The 18044-nt window shown below is 29.7% G+C and overlaps 2 protein-coding genes across 2 annotated transcripts; one reads left to right on the top strand and one right to left on the bottom strand.

The window, feature by feature from the left end:
- Nucleotides 1-564: 564 nt before the first annotated feature.
- On the bottom strand, nucleotides 565-10368 carry LOC137930793 (akirin-like). The gene is made up of 6 exons (XM_068774089.1): nucleotides 10282-10368; nucleotides 9904-10115; nucleotides 7232-7425; nucleotides 6074-6199; nucleotides 4596-4680; nucleotides 565-2669 (listed from the first exon to the last, which is right to left on the bottom strand). Exons 2-6 carry the CDS (start codon nucleotides 10082-10084, stop codon nucleotides 2659-2661), a joined length of 597 nt encoding a protein of 198 aa, XP_068630190.1. The 5' UTR covers nucleotides 10085-10115; nucleotides 10282-10368; the 3' UTR covers nucleotides 565-2658.
- A 902-nt stretch (nucleotides 10369-11270) lies between these two features.
- Nucleotides 11271-17859, top strand: Chmp1 (charged multivesicular body protein 1). The gene is made up of 4 exons (XM_068774348.1): nucleotides 11271-11487; nucleotides 13307-13551; nucleotides 15544-15764; nucleotides 16590-17859. Exons 1-4 carry the CDS (start codon nucleotides 11466-11468, stop codon nucleotides 16711-16713), a joined length of 612 nt encoding a protein of 203 aa, XP_068630449.1. The 5' UTR covers nucleotides 11271-11465; the 3' UTR covers nucleotides 16714-17859.
- The last annotated feature ends 185 nt before the right edge of the window (nucleotides 17860-18044 follow it).

Genomic DNA, 18044 nt, shown 5'->3' with positions numbered 1-18044 from the left:
CATTATCAAACTCGACTACTCATACCATCTTAACTATTAAATTGATTCTACTTTTATATAAAATTTTAACTCTATTTTATATAATATCTGCTTCACTAGAATTTTTCATTTATTATTTTTCATATATTATTCATTTTAGAGACAAATTTTAGTTTAATCGCTACAAATCGATTTAAACCTTGAGTTGCCAAAAAATATTTCGTTCGTTAATATTAGGCACGACTTTTATAGCATTTTTTTTATTTTTCAGTACAGTCAAAGGGTATATTGTTTTAAAGTTGTATAATAAAATAAAAAATAATACGATAGCGGTAAAGATTATATTTAGCAATTTTGTGTAAGGTTTGAATAGTCCAAGAATATGTTTTTAAATATTAGTATTGATTAAAATGCTTTTGTCATAAGTAGGTGGATAGTTCCAGAAATATCGAGTTCCAGTAATCGATTTAATAATTTTTTTGTCTATGTATATAATTTTCAACATAAAATAATCAGTGTAATTTAAATTCAAAATAATTTAAATATGGGAAAGGTTTTAAGTAATAATAAATATGTTCTGCTGGTTATAATTCTTTTTATTAAATCTTTTCCATAAATATAAAGTACAATACCCATTCTGTAATAGGTGTTTTATCAATAGCCTCTTGGAACTTGGTGAGCATATCTGTTGGCGTGTGATTTTAGCAAACAGTAACTCACACGATGCTAAATCAGATGAGCTTAAAATTTTTCCAGTGTCGCATGAAAGAAGTCTCTCGTCTTGATTGCAGAGCTTACCAAGCAGCATTAATATCAACAGATAAAATGTACACCACGTATCGTGGTGCCGGAGATATTGTGTTATCCAGAACCAAAGAAGCTTTCCAATTCATCCTACAAATTGTGCTAAATCCCCTTGAATATAATTCACTGGTAAATTTATTTAATTACATCTGTAGGTAATTTTTAATGTAATGTGAAAGATGTGTTTTTCGCGCTGAGATTTGCGAGGTATGTGTTTTGAGGGGGATGAGTTTTGAGGGGGATGAGTTTTGAGGGGGATGAGTTTTGAGGGGGATGAGTTTTGAGGGGGATGAGTTTTGAGGGGGACGAGTTTTGAGGAGAGTGTTTAGCAAGGAATGTGTTTTCCCATGGATTAGCTTTACGAGAGATGAGTTTTGCTAGGGATGAGCTATGTGAGGAATGAATTTTGCGGGGGTTGAGCTTTGCGAGTAATGTTTTGCGTGGGCCATTTTTTGTAGGAGATGAGTTTTTGAGGAGTCTTTTGTGAGTAGTAAATAATTGGTAAAATTTCCCTTCCCTGTTTTCTGTATGTGTTAGTACTAAGACAACATGGATTAATGGGAAAGAAACTTAAATCTTTAATAGCTTTGCTGCGAGTTTCAGTGTCTGTCGCTCCTTGGGAGTAGTATAGTCATGACAGCATTATTATAACTCAAAGAAAATGTTGACCTTAATTTTCAAAGAAAAAAAATATTTATGATGAAGAAAAAAATTTTAAAATAGATTGATATTTGTCAAAAAGTCAAAATGTCGCGCGGTTTTCGTGCCCTCTTGCAAGAACTGCTTAGCAGTCAAACATAAGGCGGAATGATTCTATTGGATCACGATTGATTAAAACCATGTTTAGGGGGGTTTAGCTAATTTATTTTCAGTTCTTAAAAGTCGATAACCTATTAATTAAATGAGCTGATAATACAATTTAAAAAAGACCTATCCTATTTAATTGAATAATGCTTGGTAACAAATTAAATCAAGTTCATAATAAAAAAGACAACTACACAATGATACAAAATAAATTCCCAATTATGCTTGTATAGTAAGCATCAACTGCAGACAAGCGCGACTTTATTACCAATAACTTAGAAATTTAAATAAAGCTAATTTAATCATCGTCTACTAAAGCCTTAATAATGTACCAGTTGAGTTATTGAAATAAGTAGATAGTTCAAAGAAGCCCTAGTGTAAATATTTGTGTTACAGTTACAAGAGTTTATATTCTGATACACAAGGCCAATTTATGTAAACTCTACACATGCATCACATAAGTTGAAAAAAGAACAAATAAGTATAAATTAAAAACTAACACTATATTTCGACAACACTAAAAAATAACTAAAAAACTAAACCAATCAAAATTATGGCTAACTAACAACTCATGAGGACAATGTAATCTTAGCAGGCACTCTGTGTGAATTTTATTTGTTTGTCACATATTTCTAATTGTCTACAATTCATCGTATTCTTTAGAAAATATACAAAAACATAACAGTGTTCCACGTCACTTGCTGCGAAACCTTTTATGACCAGACCGTGACCATCAATCCTCAGTCTATGAACACAATTATCCAGCAAATCTTACCTAAAGCGTTACAAGCTAATTTATATTTATGTGGCATGAATTGTGGAACTTAGCCGCATCAATATTGCCGTCAGTCAAATGGAGTATATACGGCTTAAATGATGCAAATTTATAATACTGCATTGCACATTGGTTCAAATGTTGTCAACATACAATATTGATATCGAGTAAATTCCACTAGCAATCACAATGTCTTCAATCATTGGGACACTTCCCGCATATATTAATCACATATACCAAAATATGTCCGTCTTGATATACTTGCAGCGTTGCTCGAACAACTGGCTCCTTAGTTATTAGGACAGATCTGGAATAAACAAACATTCTATTATTATCATAAAATATAATTTTAATTGCCATTTTTTAAAAAGTACACACATTTGTCAAATTACTAAAACAGCTATTTATCTGCCAAACTCACATTGGCTTCAACAGTAGTGATCAAATAACTGATACAAATCATATTAGCACAAAGTGATATATCCCCGCTCAGAAATGATGGCGCTCACAATGCTTTTTATTACGAACACTTTAGCTCATTTAAGAGGGATGGTGTGTGTGTGCTTGCATTACTACTATTGAATTGAATTTATCAGTATCAGTTAAGTCTGGAAAAAGCAGCCGTATGGACAAGACAATTTGAAACAAAAAATATATCTAACTTCTAAGACAAGAAGCGTGTAAAAATAAAAATTGATGTTTATTTCAATTTAAATGCTAAAACAAGTGACCAAAGCCAGGACCATCAGGATTGCAGAAAATAGTGCAGTGATAGTGGAAGTGATGATTTTTTATTTGCAGAAAATAGAAAAAGGAACTGAAATGTTATAATATATAATGACAGTGATTTGGAATATGAGAAAGACATGAATATGAAAATACAACAGTTAGATGATATTTTTTAGAATAGTATTTGGGAAGATATTAATTAAACATGAAAGTGAAAGCGAAATTGAAGAATATGAAACTGAAGTTAGTAGTTAAAAAATCCTTTTGAAGGCAAACCAGGTCTCCAAAAGGTTTCAAGATACAAAGCGACTGGTTTCGACTGCCGACATTTTTTTTCATAAAAAATTGTCAATGTAAAGCAAAAAAATATATAATTAGAGGGATTATCTCCAAAAATGTGTGCTGTCTTAAATGGGTTCATCCTTGGGTTTATTTGATATAAACATGTTTTTTTGGAAACAAACCTATGGCTGAAATGATGGTTATTACATGCACTTTTTATATAATCAATGAAGCATTGATTATATAAAAAGCACTTTAGGTAATTTATTATCTGATTACATGATCTCTGCTTATAATGATTGATATGTGACCTGAATCAATGTTGCTTAAAATATTGCAATGCGTGATAATAATATTTGTAACTTTGAAAAAAAAAAAATTAAACTGTCAAACATGCTGTCCTATTTGAAGAGTTATCAAGAGGTTTATAAACTTTGTTTCTATGGACAGCAACATCATATACAAGTATCCAGTGAAACTACAATCTGTTACTGAACATCAATGGCATTGTAACCAATAGGAAAGCAACTGTGATTAGTGTGAGGCAGTATCTAGATTAAGAAATCAATTTCAAACCAATTCACCACAAGAAAGTAGTTTCTTGTTAAAGTTTGTGTTATTTTTTACAAGTGTTTTTTTTTTGCAGTCCCGGTCCACTGTGCAAGAAATTACTTTTTGTGTTGCAAAAAACTATTTTTATAGTTACCATGGAACTTTTGTACGATTTATTTTACACAATTCCTATCCGATGCACATAAATAGGTAGTGTTAATAAACATTTATATTTAGTAATTTTGATATGCATTGAGTTTTCGTTTTGTCTTTGACATGTAGATGACTAGTTATAACTATAAAATACTTAAGGTTGTAAGCACTTCAACTACCAACTAGGCAATATGAGACCATTCATTTCACAAGATATTTAAGCAAAACCGTAATTATTATTTTTTGAATATGTCATATACATTTTTGCAATAACAATATATTTTAATATTTTTTTATTATCTCTCTCTCACATATTTCTTGAGTTACATTTGCAGCATACCTAATAATATTTTCAAATGAAATTTCACAAAATTAGTGTATTCTGCAAATATTTTTGGTTTCTAACTAAACAGTTCCAATTACTTCTATTTCTCAACCTTATTGTTTAGTTTGGCTATCAGTGAAATATAACTCCATACTTCTATACATTTTTTCAAATCTTTGTATGTATACTCACAGCTTGGAACTAAGTCCTGATGCATGTGGTGCTCTGCATCCATGCCCAGGGACATGCAGGTCGCAGGTGGGGGCCGGCGTTGCACCTAAACAAAACGTAACATTTATTATTTAATTCAATTTTTTTAATTGTAAGCACTACAATAATGTATGACTAATGGAAAAATGTATATTTACGTTAATTGTTTGTAAGTACATACAGTACAGTTAAGTTACTATGTATCAATTGGCAATCTAAATTAAAAATTAAAAAAATATTGATCGCATTTTTCCAATGTAATAAACATTAAAATTTGTATTTTACTAAAAGGTGATTTAGATTTAATGTGTTACTAATGAACAATGATTAGTTACAAAAAGTTTGTTTTCTTGTTTAATATTGCATGAACTCAAAATGTTTTTTTATTATATTGCTTTATGGTACAAAAGATTTTTTTTTAATTAATTTAAGCTAAGGACAGTAGTTTTAATTAATTTGAGGTGTTATTTTATTACCTGCAAAATAAATTAAAAAAGTTTTTTAAACCTTGAATTTCTTTAAAAAAACCTTCGAATCAATTTCACACTTTGCTAATATGAATTTAGAGATTCATTACTACACAAAGTGGTTAAAGGTGTAAAGAGAAATCTTGATTTACTTTAATAATATTCTTATTCACTACTTCATCATGAAGGTAACTAACTAAGTGTATTGTAAACAGTGTGCATGTTACAAATGTAATTTCACACTGTCTGGTTTGTTTTTCATGTTTACACTATTGTGTAAAGCAACAGATGTATCAATAAAAGAAAATAAAACAAACAATGTTGCGTTTTATTATGTACTTAAATGGATAACTGAAGTTATGCCTTGAAAAAATACCATATATGAAAAGAAAGTTAAAATTTTAATGAACAGTTTTCTTTTGTATTATTTGATGCAAATATTTTTTTCATCATTTGCTAGTGTAATTTAGACAACTAACTCGCCTGTTGGAAAGCAATTATGTGATCAAAGATAAAACATGTATAATCAAAAGTACTTGTTCACTCTAACCTTGAAGAGACTTAGGTTATATTTTTTACATATTATATTTGTATACATACTTCATCTAGAAAATTATAGTGCTCAACTTACTGATAGTAAAAAAGAAAGGATTATAAGAATATTTTCTAAGAGTATGTTTGCTTTCATAAGAGCAAAACAGGATAATTGGTTTTAGTTGTAACAGCTTTAAAGAGTTGAATGTATAGCTCATTTGTCAGCAAAAAGCTTTTAACCTATTTCCATTCATCTCTGTATATTTTGATTAAATGTTACATACAAAGTTATGAGGGACAGAAAGTAATCAATAATTAATTTTAATGCATAGTAATCTGAATTATGAAAAATAATTATACTTATTGTTTCCAAAATAATTTCTATGATGAGCTAACATTCTCGCATCTGAAGCTTTTACACCTATAACTTATAACACTGTTAATGGCTGAGATTCTAACCTGGTCCAAGTTGAAGCGCACAAAGGCCTCATACTGCTCGGCCAGCTTGTTGCTGAGTGCAGTCTCGTACTCTGCGCGCAGGGCGGCTTCCTGCTCGCGTAACATCCTCTCGCAGATCATGCGCACCTGTAAACATTAACATAATCTTTGTCAATGTATATCTACATACAATTTATCATTTTTTTAACTGCTTGCCTGATAGTAAAGATATAAAATTGATCCAATTATGAACAATATTAATGAACCATATGTGATAAACTGTGTATTTCTATAAAGTATATTACAATTTTAGCTACAGGTATCACCCATGAGCAATGTATAAGGTTCATTGCATACATTTCTCCCAAGACCCGTTTTACATTTATTAAACAAAATATGCTTGGAAATGAGCAGCATGGCTCTGTGAACACCATGGTTTTAAATCTAATAGAAACTATGTAATTTTAAGCCTTTTGCTATATCACTATAATTAGTTGGTAAAAATCACTGATTTTTAATTTAATAAAAATAGTGTATTTTCCTATTACAGCTTGGCGGCTTAACAATGGCATTTGTAAATCTTTAAAATGCAATTATCTAAATATTCTATAATCTTAATGCATCACTCAAAACATTTAAGCATGATTGGATCATAGTTAAATTGGTAATTGTTGTTGCAACTGTTTAAGTTGAAGATATTTTACATATAAACCCACATAATGATATTTAAGTTGCTTGGTTGGTGACAACAGTGTTTTGAGAAAATAGGAGGCAAAACTTACATTATTTTTGTCTGTCCTTCAATATGCATTTAGCATTGCAATTTTGTATACATATTTATGTATAGCAGGGATGGTCAAGCTATTTTATAGTGCGTGCCATTTTTCAAAATTTGAAATGTTTTTGCAAGCTACAATTCAATACACATTTAAAACACTCAAAAGTAGTGTTTTAAGCAAAAATCATACATATTGAATTTATTTAACTAAAAGTACAAAATATATGCATTGATAGAAATAATGGCGCACATATATGGCTGCCTTGCAGTGGGAGTCTATCAGCCGACATGATTATATATATATATTTATTCATTAATAGAGCATCCTCTTGGTTCTGAATGCAGATTACTCTACTAAATCAGTTAATAGTAAGGTAGATAATTGATGTTTAAGCACATACCTGCTTAAATGTAAAAAGTGCACGGTTGTGCACCTTGTGGGTAGAGTGTGCAGCATGCGGCGCACTGCGAGGCGGCGATGCGTCGCCCTCGCTGCCGCTGGACGAAGAACACGATGCTGCACCTGCCGCCAAGCGCAGCTGCCGACGTCGATGCAGACGCTTTATCTCGTCGCAAATTTCTTGCGCCATGCGCTCTGATGACATGTAACAATATACCAATTAATTAGAAGTTACACAAGAAACAGTTCAAAGTGAACACAAATGTTAATAATTTGCATTACATTTGTTTTTAAATTGCTTTTAAAAATTATATGTTGGAGAGATATAAATATGTTACATTTAACAGATTAGTTATTGTATTAGGCTACATTATTGTTTTTTCAATGTGTAACAGATAACATAATATAACAATTAAAAGTTTTTTTTTGTAAATGCTTCTATGTCACTGACAACTTTTATGTAACAATGGAGAATAAATTTATATATACAGGATGATAGGTTATATTCCAATAGAAAAAAGATTTTCTATTGGAATGTGACAGGCTTATAAAATTTTTCTTGACAAATGAGCTGCAATTCATTTACCCTTTAAAAGTTTTTATACTTATAACTAACCATCTTGTATGTCATGCCACGGTTTTATTTATATTAACTTATATAAATTGCATAAATGCAGTACTACAAATAATTATAATCTTTAAAGATGATTCATGGCACATTTCTATGATCAAAGAATAACATTAACAAGTGTTATATAAAGGTTTTATTTATATTGTGTAAGTTAAAACATGATAAAATTCATATATTTATTATTATTATATATATATCTATATATTAATAAATTTAATATTTTTGCAAAATGGTGAAAAATTTCTAACTAATTGGTGCAAAACTTTAGTTCCCAAGGTGGTCCAGGCATATTGAATTTGGGTATATTGCCTTGACAAATAATGAGTATTCACAATTCAAGACTGTTGTAAAAACTCATACTGATCTATTCTTCCCATTTTTTGTCAAGTTTTCAGAATACAGTAGAAATGTAACTGTAGGGGTCTACCAAAATATAATAAAGAAGTAAGAACATGAAAAAGCTAAATTTTTAGGGGTCTTTAAGTAAAATACATTAGGGAACCTCTGCTATAAAATAACAATAAAATTTAAGTCCAATTTTCAAAGTCACTGCATTTAAAAATGGCTAAGAATAATTGTTTTATAATTATTAATTGTTTCACCTCAGTTTGTCCTGACAATGGCCCGATTGTTATGAATGCACAGAATAATTATTACTTTTTATTAGCCTAAGTTGATGGAGGAATCAAATTATGTTTTATTTCAGTTATTCTTTTAATCAGCTTTGATATAGTAATGGTACATTATAATCAAAAATGATTATATATTGCCTTCATCATGATTAAATAAAAACATGGTCATGCATGTTGTTTCATCATTGATTTTTATCTCAATTTGTTTGTTAAAATGGTCTATTATTATAAAGTGTTGGTTCATGGCAATAGGCCGCTTTCATCCAGTTCAATTGAATTCTCCAGGGGAGGCAAAGGAACATGTTACAGCTCAAATTGTAGTGATGAACTGCTGGTTTATTGTGATAATTATTTATTAACAAAAATCAAAGTCAATAAGATTAACTAAATGGGAAGTGAGGCATTACTATACCTTATTGTGTGTAGAACACTACCAACTAAAAGCAAAAAGTTGCTTTATGAAAATATAAATCTGAATATTCAATCTGGTCAATGTTTTAAAAGCAATATGATGCACATTAATTAATTATATATTAACATGTAGTGTTTTCACATATTATTCCATTTTGAATATTAAAGAAATATAAAAAAATATATTAGGTGACCTTCATTTCATTGGGAAAAAAGTTCAGTTAATGTTGATCAATTAAAAATACCATTTTTTAAATAAATCTAGCATGTAATAAAATGTTGTGTTATATATATTCTTAATTACTAACTTTAATATTAATTGATGAAATAATTCAAAAATCGAAGTATTGACAGTAATTTGGCAATTAATGCCTTTATTGTATACTAACATATCTGTTAAAAATTGATATGTAAAAGATTGTTATTTTTCAATCGTCATCCTTTAATAAAATTAGCTTCTTTGTCTGCTTTATAATTGAGTATAAATTACGCTAATATAGTTGAAAATAAACAGAATCTGCTTCGATAGCATCGATTTTGAATACGTAAGTTATACGTAACAAAATGAGGCCATGAATTATTGCGGGGTCAACAAATTACTAAGTCTCATCAATTTTACTGCGTGTGTTTTGTTCATATTGAATGCATATTTTCCGTAACGCATTAAGACGTACGTGGTATTAAAAATATCACATTAGACATAATAAAAAGGATATGGGATGTAAAAGTAGTCAAAAGCTCCAACGAAGCTTGGCCTTTGTAACTTTTTTGAAATAGAAAAAACAACAAAGCCTTTACGCCCAACGGTCATTATGCATCTGTCGTCTCTGTCGCACACGATAAAAATATTTCTGATATCACAAGAAACAATGGCGATAAATAACACAACTTGCAAGGAAAGACCTTTGTTATACAAAAACTGATTAGCACATTATCATTTTTTATTTAGTAATGCTTTTTTAAGATTAATATATAAGATCCTACAAAAAATAAACAAACCTGGAGTCAATTTTGCAGGAGCACCAATGGTTTCCCCAAATGTCGAAGGCTTATTTTCAGTCAATTTAAATCCAGGACTGGTGCTGGATGTCGCAGCATATGGGGCGCATCTTCGTCTTTTCGCAGGCAGCTGCGGCATGGACTCCCAGTCCAAATTTCTTTTGAGAGTAGCGCACGCCATTTTCTTTTTACGCCCAGCGTATCTGGTCTACCTACTCGATTTAATTCAGATATTCGATATCACAAACTGTTAAACTAAAAATATTATCAAAACTTAACGAATATTAACACTACAATTCGTATATTAAATTAAGCTTTCTACTATCTAAAGCGATTTCTAAAAATATTTTCGATTTAGCTGCAGCTCAATTTTCTTACTTCCAAATCCGAATCTCGACTTTTGTGACTTTTCAATTTTGACAGTTTTGTTATTACTAAATATAATACCAACTGCATAGACGGAACAAACTTGCAACCAGTGTTTACATTTTATCATTGTTGCCATTATGTAGACATGACAAACATAGCAATGTTAAAAAAATATATTGTAAAAAGAAAAAAATTGGGTGCGAAATTAAATTTGAAAATCTAGTAATAGTTATGTTTATAAATTTGTGATAGTTTTAATAATGTTAGGAGCATAATAAATATGAAATCTATGAACATGGAATGAATATTTATATGTATTAATTTTTTTTTTGGTTTATAATAGTCATTACATATAAAAAAGATTTTTTTTTAAATTTACAAAAATATTCTTAGATAAAATTAATCACGAATCACTTACACAATGAAAGTGTGACATGTGTTATTAAATAAAAGAATTAAGATTTAAACTCTTTTAGTATAAACTTTTTCTTGCCTCGTTCTACTTTACAACTTATTGTAGAGGAAGGTTTAGTAGCTGAGGCCAGGCCGTGCTTGCGGCCTAAGTAGAACCCGCGTATCGACGAGGCGACCGTTTATGGTCGCCTTGGAAACATAGTCGCGGTAGGCTTGTAGATAATAATCCACATCTGTCCAAATTATAATTGTGTAGTGGGGCCAAAGACTAAATCCACCGCAAGATGCTGGGAAAGCCTTGATATTCTTCTTCTCTTACATCTTAACTGCGGATGAATGTGAAAAATTTCTCTTTACACCTCCAGTGTGTGGTCTGATATACCTATCTCTGTTCTTTCTTGTTTACAGGAGACAATAGAAAGTGTGGAGGTACTTCCTTCCTTAAAAGCGGCACATTAACACTATGTTAATGTATGTAGTATTAGAATGTATACTAAAAAAAATTATAAATTACCATCTGATTAAAACGATTGTTATAAACTAAACGTCAAAAACGACACATCGATGAACGCAATGACTAATGTCAATTGTCAAATTAAAGTATTTTGTTGTCTTTAGAATTACAAGTTGTGACTCATCTCAGCAGATTCTAATAATTTTTTTAATTTTCTTTCTAAAATATTAGTCTCGTCTTAATCTCTAGAATATTAACCAATTAAAGGCTCACGCCTGTGTTTTTTTTATACAAGTTTCTTCAAGCCGTCAAGCTGGGTAACGAAATGTCTTCGTCTGCGATGGAGAGTATCCTTTTCAAAAATAAATTTTATATAAGTTGTTTCCTAAATAAGTTAAAGCATCTATGTTTAAGCAAAAGTTACCAATATTATGTATTAGAAAAAGAATTATTTCAAGAGTTACTATCAATGTGTATTATTCTTTCGATAAACAAATTATGATTTAAGACAAACTTGAAATTTCTTATGTTATTCAGGTTGAAATTTGTAAAGACATGGAATGGAATCATAAGTAAATCTTAGTCTGTTGCTTAGGATGTGTCTGCTGTGCAACTAGTATGCAAGCTTTTATATTTCATCATGTTCCTATATATTACATTGCCCTCTTGTGCTACGCTGCAGACGTTCTTATTTAACAAAAGTTAACAAACGATGTTAAGATAACTGTACTAACTATACATAGGTTTATTTAATTTTGAAATATTCAGTTGATTGTTTTTATCATGGCAAGATAATACAATAGCAGGAAGTCAAGCTGAGGTTTGACCAACATGGGCAACTGTTGAATTTGACATGTGTCTGTTAACTCTGGAGCATCTGCCTATGCAATGTCAGAGCTTGGAAACCTTTACTCTAAATAGATTAAGATATTATGCTTTCCACAATCACCCATCATACACAATGTAAATATAACAATCCCCACAAGCAAATAGCATTAGTATTTATTGACTAAATGCGAATTTATTAAATTAAATTTGTAATCAATATATAATTACACAGTTGTTACATGATGAATAACTTTGCAGCTTGTGAATTGTACAAGATTCAAAGGTCAAAAACTGTCAAAATTTAATCTGTCAAACTTACAAAGTTTTATATTATTTTCTAAAAAGTTCAAATTTTCAATAGCCGTCAATAAAGTATTAGAAAATTTATAAAAGTATCTTTCACAAATAAAATTGATAAAGTTCTTCAAAAGTTGTGGTGTTACCAAGGAAATTTGTTGTTCTTAAACAGATTAATTGGAAATAGGTGTAAAAGCATTAGCATTTTTGTGATAAAAGAGCCTCTTCTTTAGTGAAAATTTTGAAATATGATGTGTATATTTTTTCTAATGGATTGTGTTCTCTATTATATTCAGTGGCATACCTAGAACTTTTGCCGCCTGGGGCGATCTCCAGTTTGCCACCCTTTCCATTATATGTCAATCAAATAGTGGTTTTTGATTTAAAAAATATTGATATATCACTTCAAAGTAATCATATAAACTTTCAAAAGAAATGACATTTATGAACTGACTTCAAAAAATTTTAGTTAGAAAAATTGCCGAACAAAGTCGTAAAGATCGTTTTACGAATTCAACGAATTTTAATGAATACAATAAAATAAAATTATTATCTTGTTCTTGAATTAGAATCCAAAATTTACACTAAAATGCATTTATATACACCGAGGAATAATGTTCGAAATCATAAAGTTAATCCTAATTTATATAAAACAAATATTAAACTTATCATAATCATTTATTATTCAAGAAAGAAAATAAATTTGAAATGAAAAAGTTGCTTTTTACATCTATAAGTAAATATAAAAAATGCCGCCCCAAGGTAAGTGCCGCCCGGTGCGGACCGCCCCCCCCTAGGTACGCCACTGATTATATTAAAAACAATTGATTTTTGAAAAGGTTGTACCATGCATTAATTAACAGCTAATGAGCTATACATACACCTTTTTAAAAGCTTTTCACACCTATAACCAATCAACCTGTATAGAGATGTACAATTTTGGACAATATATTATCAGGTTTTTGCTACATAAAGGATTTTGTCGATTAATTTAATCTTAATAATTTAAGACAATGTTTTTCCTTCACTTGCATGTAACAGAGCATCTGTTTAATTTAAAATTTGCGGTCAAAGAACTGGAACGAAATTCAAAGAAGTGTGAAAAAGAGGAGAAGCTAGAGAAAGAAAAGGCGAAAAAGGCAATCCAAAAGAATAATATGGAAGGTGCACGGATACATGCAGAGAATGCAATAAGGCAAAAGAATCAAGCTCTTAATTACCTTCGAATGTCAGCAAGAGTTGATGCAGTGTCAAGTAGAGTTCAGACGGCACTGACTACGAGAAAGGTGAACTACTTTATTTTATTCATTGTGAAAATCTTACAGCTAATATAAATTCTAGAAATTTTTATAATGACATAAGGCCAATAACGACTTTTATTGCCAATAATATAGTACAAACTAAAGAGTCCAGATATTACAAATCTATGTACAGGTGGATTGGTTATAGGTGTTGAAGCTCTCAATGGGTAAATGCATAGCTCATTTGGTGACAATTAATGTGTGGTACATTCTATCAAATAGTTAAAGATTTAAAAAATAATAAATACCCTAAAGAGAATATGGTAAGAAAAAGTATTTTCAAAATTCAGATTACTGTGTGTTAAAACAGAAAAATATAAATAATATAACATAATTTACTGTGATCACTTTAATAAAAGCTTTGAAGTTTTTTATGACTAATTAGTTACACTCACTCTTTTCAAGCCTTTTACACCAATAACCAATCATCCTGTATAGTATGTGACCTTCTGTATGCATGACTATTAATGTTAAAATTAGTATTATCTATAGAACAATCTAGCTGACATATCATACTGTACTGCCTGAAATTATTCGCCTGTCTATCTAAATCAATATAAAGAATCTAACTTAAAGTAAGAATGCATTATTATACTTTAGAGAATTGTCATACAGCACATGCATTACTCATATGGTTTTATATGGTATTATATGAAAAACAAATCAAGTTGACTAATACAAACTTGTAACATGAAAATAAAGTTTTAATTAATAATTATGAAAATAACTGAACATAATAATTGCATTGTAGATGTTAAGAATGCATAAATTCCTAGTTAACCGTCTAATATAAAAAGATCACAAATTTTAATTTTCATAATCTTTTTTTTGATGATGGCTTTTTGCCACACGCCCAAAATAATAATTCATTTTTTCACTTTGTTTTATTTAAATTTTTCTCTAATATATAGGCAGGGTGTACAAAAACGTACTTCCTTTTATTACTAGGTCATTGTGGTATGAATTTTTGGCTGTCATTCACATATAGATTAACCAATTAAGAAAATTAAAAATAATAGAAAAGTTAAGATTTGTTCTCATATTTATTTTGTTATTTTAATTGCATTAATTTCAAAAATATATGCAAAGGAAAATGAAATTGTATTTCCTCTTTGGTGAAATTGAATAAAAAGCAGCCTTCTCATCCCAAATATGGAGAGAGAAAAGATGGTTTGACAATTCACACTGACACTTTAACAACAATGTTGCTATTAAAAAAGTGTATGTTGCCATGTGAGACAAACAATTATTTCTCTAGTGTTATATATTATAATATGATTTCTGCTTGTCATTGATTAACATAATTATTTCAATAGTGATACAGATTAAATATACAGTCATTTATTTAATTAAGCTGTTGTTTTAATATATATTTAGTACTCAGACTGTACCTTCTGTTGTCCACACATACTCACTATATTCATACAAGTTTAACACACACTACTAGATTAGTAGAACTACCTATACTTGAGGTTCCCAATTGTTTTTCTTAGACTTTTTTTGCAAATTTAGCTGGTTCTGGTACCTCTAAGCTAATTTTGTACCATACCCTCAAAGCTACAAAAAATGGCGCTTTACCAGATATATTACACTGAATAAAGAATATGCAAGTGTCTACAATTAAAAGATAGGTGAAGTGAAGCAACAACATTTTAGTTTTTCACTATTAAAAGTAGATAAATTTTTGTAGACTGATTTCTAAATATGGGGGTAGCAATCTACAAGATTACCCATCTTGGATTACTGAGTTGTCTCCCCGAGATCGCACGCGATATCAAGTGTCTGCTGGGATTTATCGAGGAGTTGAGATGGCTTGAGTAAGACAAGACAAGACAAAGTGGAACGAAGTGTTTAATTTGTAACACCCAATTTTTTGTTACGTCAATGTAGACCCCTCCATTGAGTTAAACTAGATTTCTTAGGGGAACTAAGGATCTATACAGTAATAAACAATTTATTTTTTATCTCTTATTGCAGGTAACAAACTCAATGGCCGGTGTTGTTAAAGCAATGGATGCAGCAATGAAATCAATGAACTTAGAGAAGATATCTACATTGATGGACAAGTTTGAGAGTCAATTCGAGGATTTGGACGTCCAGTCCTCCTACATGGAGAATGCAATGTCACAAACCACTACAACCACAGTACCGCAGGGCGATGTTGAGAAACTATTGCAGCAAGTTGCGGATGAAGCGGGGTATTTAATATTTTTATTCTTTTTATTCCTGTGGTGATGGGAAAATAATAGATTGATTTCTTAAATATTTCTGTTGTCATAAATATGAACGTAAGTTTCACCTCAGCGAGTAGTTCATATGTATGAAGTATATTATAGGTGAAAAAAGTTTATAGGTGTAAATGGTATAAGTTATATATTAGGCAAAAGATTTTATTCTCAATCACCTGTATAAACTGCTTTTTTTTCTATTGGTATATGACTTTAGAATGACTTCATAGTCTGCAGGCATAGATATGTAAACATTAATTAATTTTAATATGTAGTAATCTGAATTTAGATAGCTTTTTCCTCCTATATTATCAACATTTGTTATTTCAGAAACCGTTTATTTTGGCTTCTAATAACATTTTTATTATTTGATATTCACTATCTTCATAAAATTAAGTACACTCTGTATACAATAATACATTAATAATTGGTTTTCTGTTTAATTCCTGCACATCCATTATGTATTACATTGAATTGTCAATTATGCCTGTTAATGTTTATTCAGCATTTAAGGGGACACTATGACCATTTTAAGTTCTTAATGGCGCTATTTGAGGCGGCTTTAAAATAAATAAAACTGTGTACACTAAATATATGAATATCTAACAAGTAAGTTATTGTGGAACTCTCTGGTAGTTGAGGTTGCATGACCAGTCATTGATAGCAATCTTTGGAAGAGGCCTATGTCTCGCAGTGGGCATCTATTGATTGACATGATGTTAAAGCATGGTTGGAAATTAATAATTGTAGTAAACATAAAATTATATATAAATTTAAATAAAAATAATTTTTCAGGTTGGAACTAAACATGGAACTACCTTCAGGAGTTCCAAGCACATCGATTGGCACGGCTACAGTGGTCTCGCAGGAGCAGGATGAGTTGACTCAACGGCTAGCGAGGTTAAGGCAAGCTGAGTAATACTTGTTCTTAAACCCGAGTAAAGTGTACAGAAATGTATTTATTAAGATTTTGTAATACATGCTTATTGTGATGTGTTTAAATGGAATATCACATAACTGAATACAGATAATACAATTTATTACATAAAATTAAAAATGGTCAATAAAAAATTTCAATGCTCTGGATGTATTTCCTGTTTTCTATATATAAATTTAAATTATTGAATAAAATAATTTTTACTTTGAAAAATATTTAGGTTGCGGAGTTATATGTATAAAACAATTTTAGAATTGTGTTTGAAAATACAAATACAGTAACAATAAAGAACAATTTAAATATTTCAATGTCTTTTTTATATCATAAAAACATTTAAGGATTTTTTACTAATTTATTGCAAGGCATACCATGCAAACAGTTCAAATGGTGTATTTATTATTTAAGTTCCAGCGCTAGTTTAGCATCCATTGTCAATTACTACTAAAAAAAATATTATTTAAAACATTCAATATGCTACTGCCAATTTGTATGGGTTTGCAAAAAAATAGATATATTAGGTCACAAGTATAGTTTCCGTCTTCAAAATTAAAAATCAAACAGTTGAATGTATATTTGCTGTTTTTTTTAATTAATTTTTTATGAGAAATTACGAGGGCTTTAATGATTTACTAATATGTTTAATAAAATGAACTATTTTCGGAGTGTATCTGCACAGAAGTAGATATAGCTATACATCTCACTTAATTGCAACCTAAACTTTATTTGAAGTAAAAGTGCATTGAAATATCTGATATTTTAATTCCAATAAATGTTATAATTATTTTTTTATTAATATTTAATTTATATACTTAAATATATATTATAATACTTAATGCTTACACATCCAAGCAAATCATCAAAAGGAAATAGTATATTTTGTGTTGGTGGTACCATCATGCCAATAAGATATTGTGAGAATGTATGCAGATATTTTGGCATGTCCAATATAATTGCAGCAAAATTTCACAATTTAAAATTGTTTGATATTATTGTTGTAATTACTGTCTCCAGGAAATAATGGCCAACTGTTTAATTATTTTGTGTATATGAGAGTCTTATGACACCTAATAATTCTTTATTTTATTTACGAAGTAAAAAAACATGCTTTTTTTGATGTCTTACTATTGTAATGCCATTAAATTGTATCATTACATTCAGAATTACATTTAATTCACTTTTGAAAAGTTTTTAAAGAATTTGATTTTTTTGGTTATGAAAAAAAAGTTTCTAATTTAAAAAAGATCATTTTATAGTAATCTTATTTCTCGGAGATAGCAGTGTCACACGTGTATTTTTGTATCTGTTAATGTTTA

Source organism: Battus philenor, unplaced genomic scaffold (assembly GCF_028537555.1).
Source record: "Battus philenor isolate CCGP_79_NKW_IND1 unplaced genomic scaffold, ilBatPhil1.0.hap1 SCAF_7, whole genome shotgun sequence".
NCBI classification, from domain to species: Eukaryota; Metazoa; Arthropoda; class Insecta; order Lepidoptera; family Papilionidae; genus Battus; species Battus philenor.
This window is presented reverse-complemented; position numbering and strand designations above follow the sequence as displayed.

Coding starts and splice junctions, on each gene's coding strand:
- LOC137930793 (XM_068774089.1), bottom strand. CDS start 10,084: ATGGCGTGCGCTACTCTCAAAAGAAATTTGGACTGGGAGTCCATGCCG. Junction 7,426..9,903: donor TCCTGCAAAATTGACTCCAG/GTTTGTTTATTT, acceptor ACATGTCATCAG/AGCGCATGGCGCAAGAAATT. Junction 4,681..6,073: donor TGCGCTTCAACTTGGACCAG/GTTAGAATCTCA, acceptor CGTTTTGTTTAG/GTGCAACGCCGGCCCCCACC.
- Chmp1 (XM_068774348.1), top strand. CDS start 11,466: ATGTCTTCGTCTGCGATGGAGA. Junction 13,552..15,543: donor CGGCACTGACTACGAGAAAG/GTGAACTACTTT, acceptor CTCTTATTGCAG/GTAACAAACTCAATGGCCGG. Junction 15,765..16,589: donor CAAGTTGCGGATGAAGCGGG/GTATTTAATATT, acceptor ATAATTTTTCAG/GTTGGAACTAAACATGGAAC.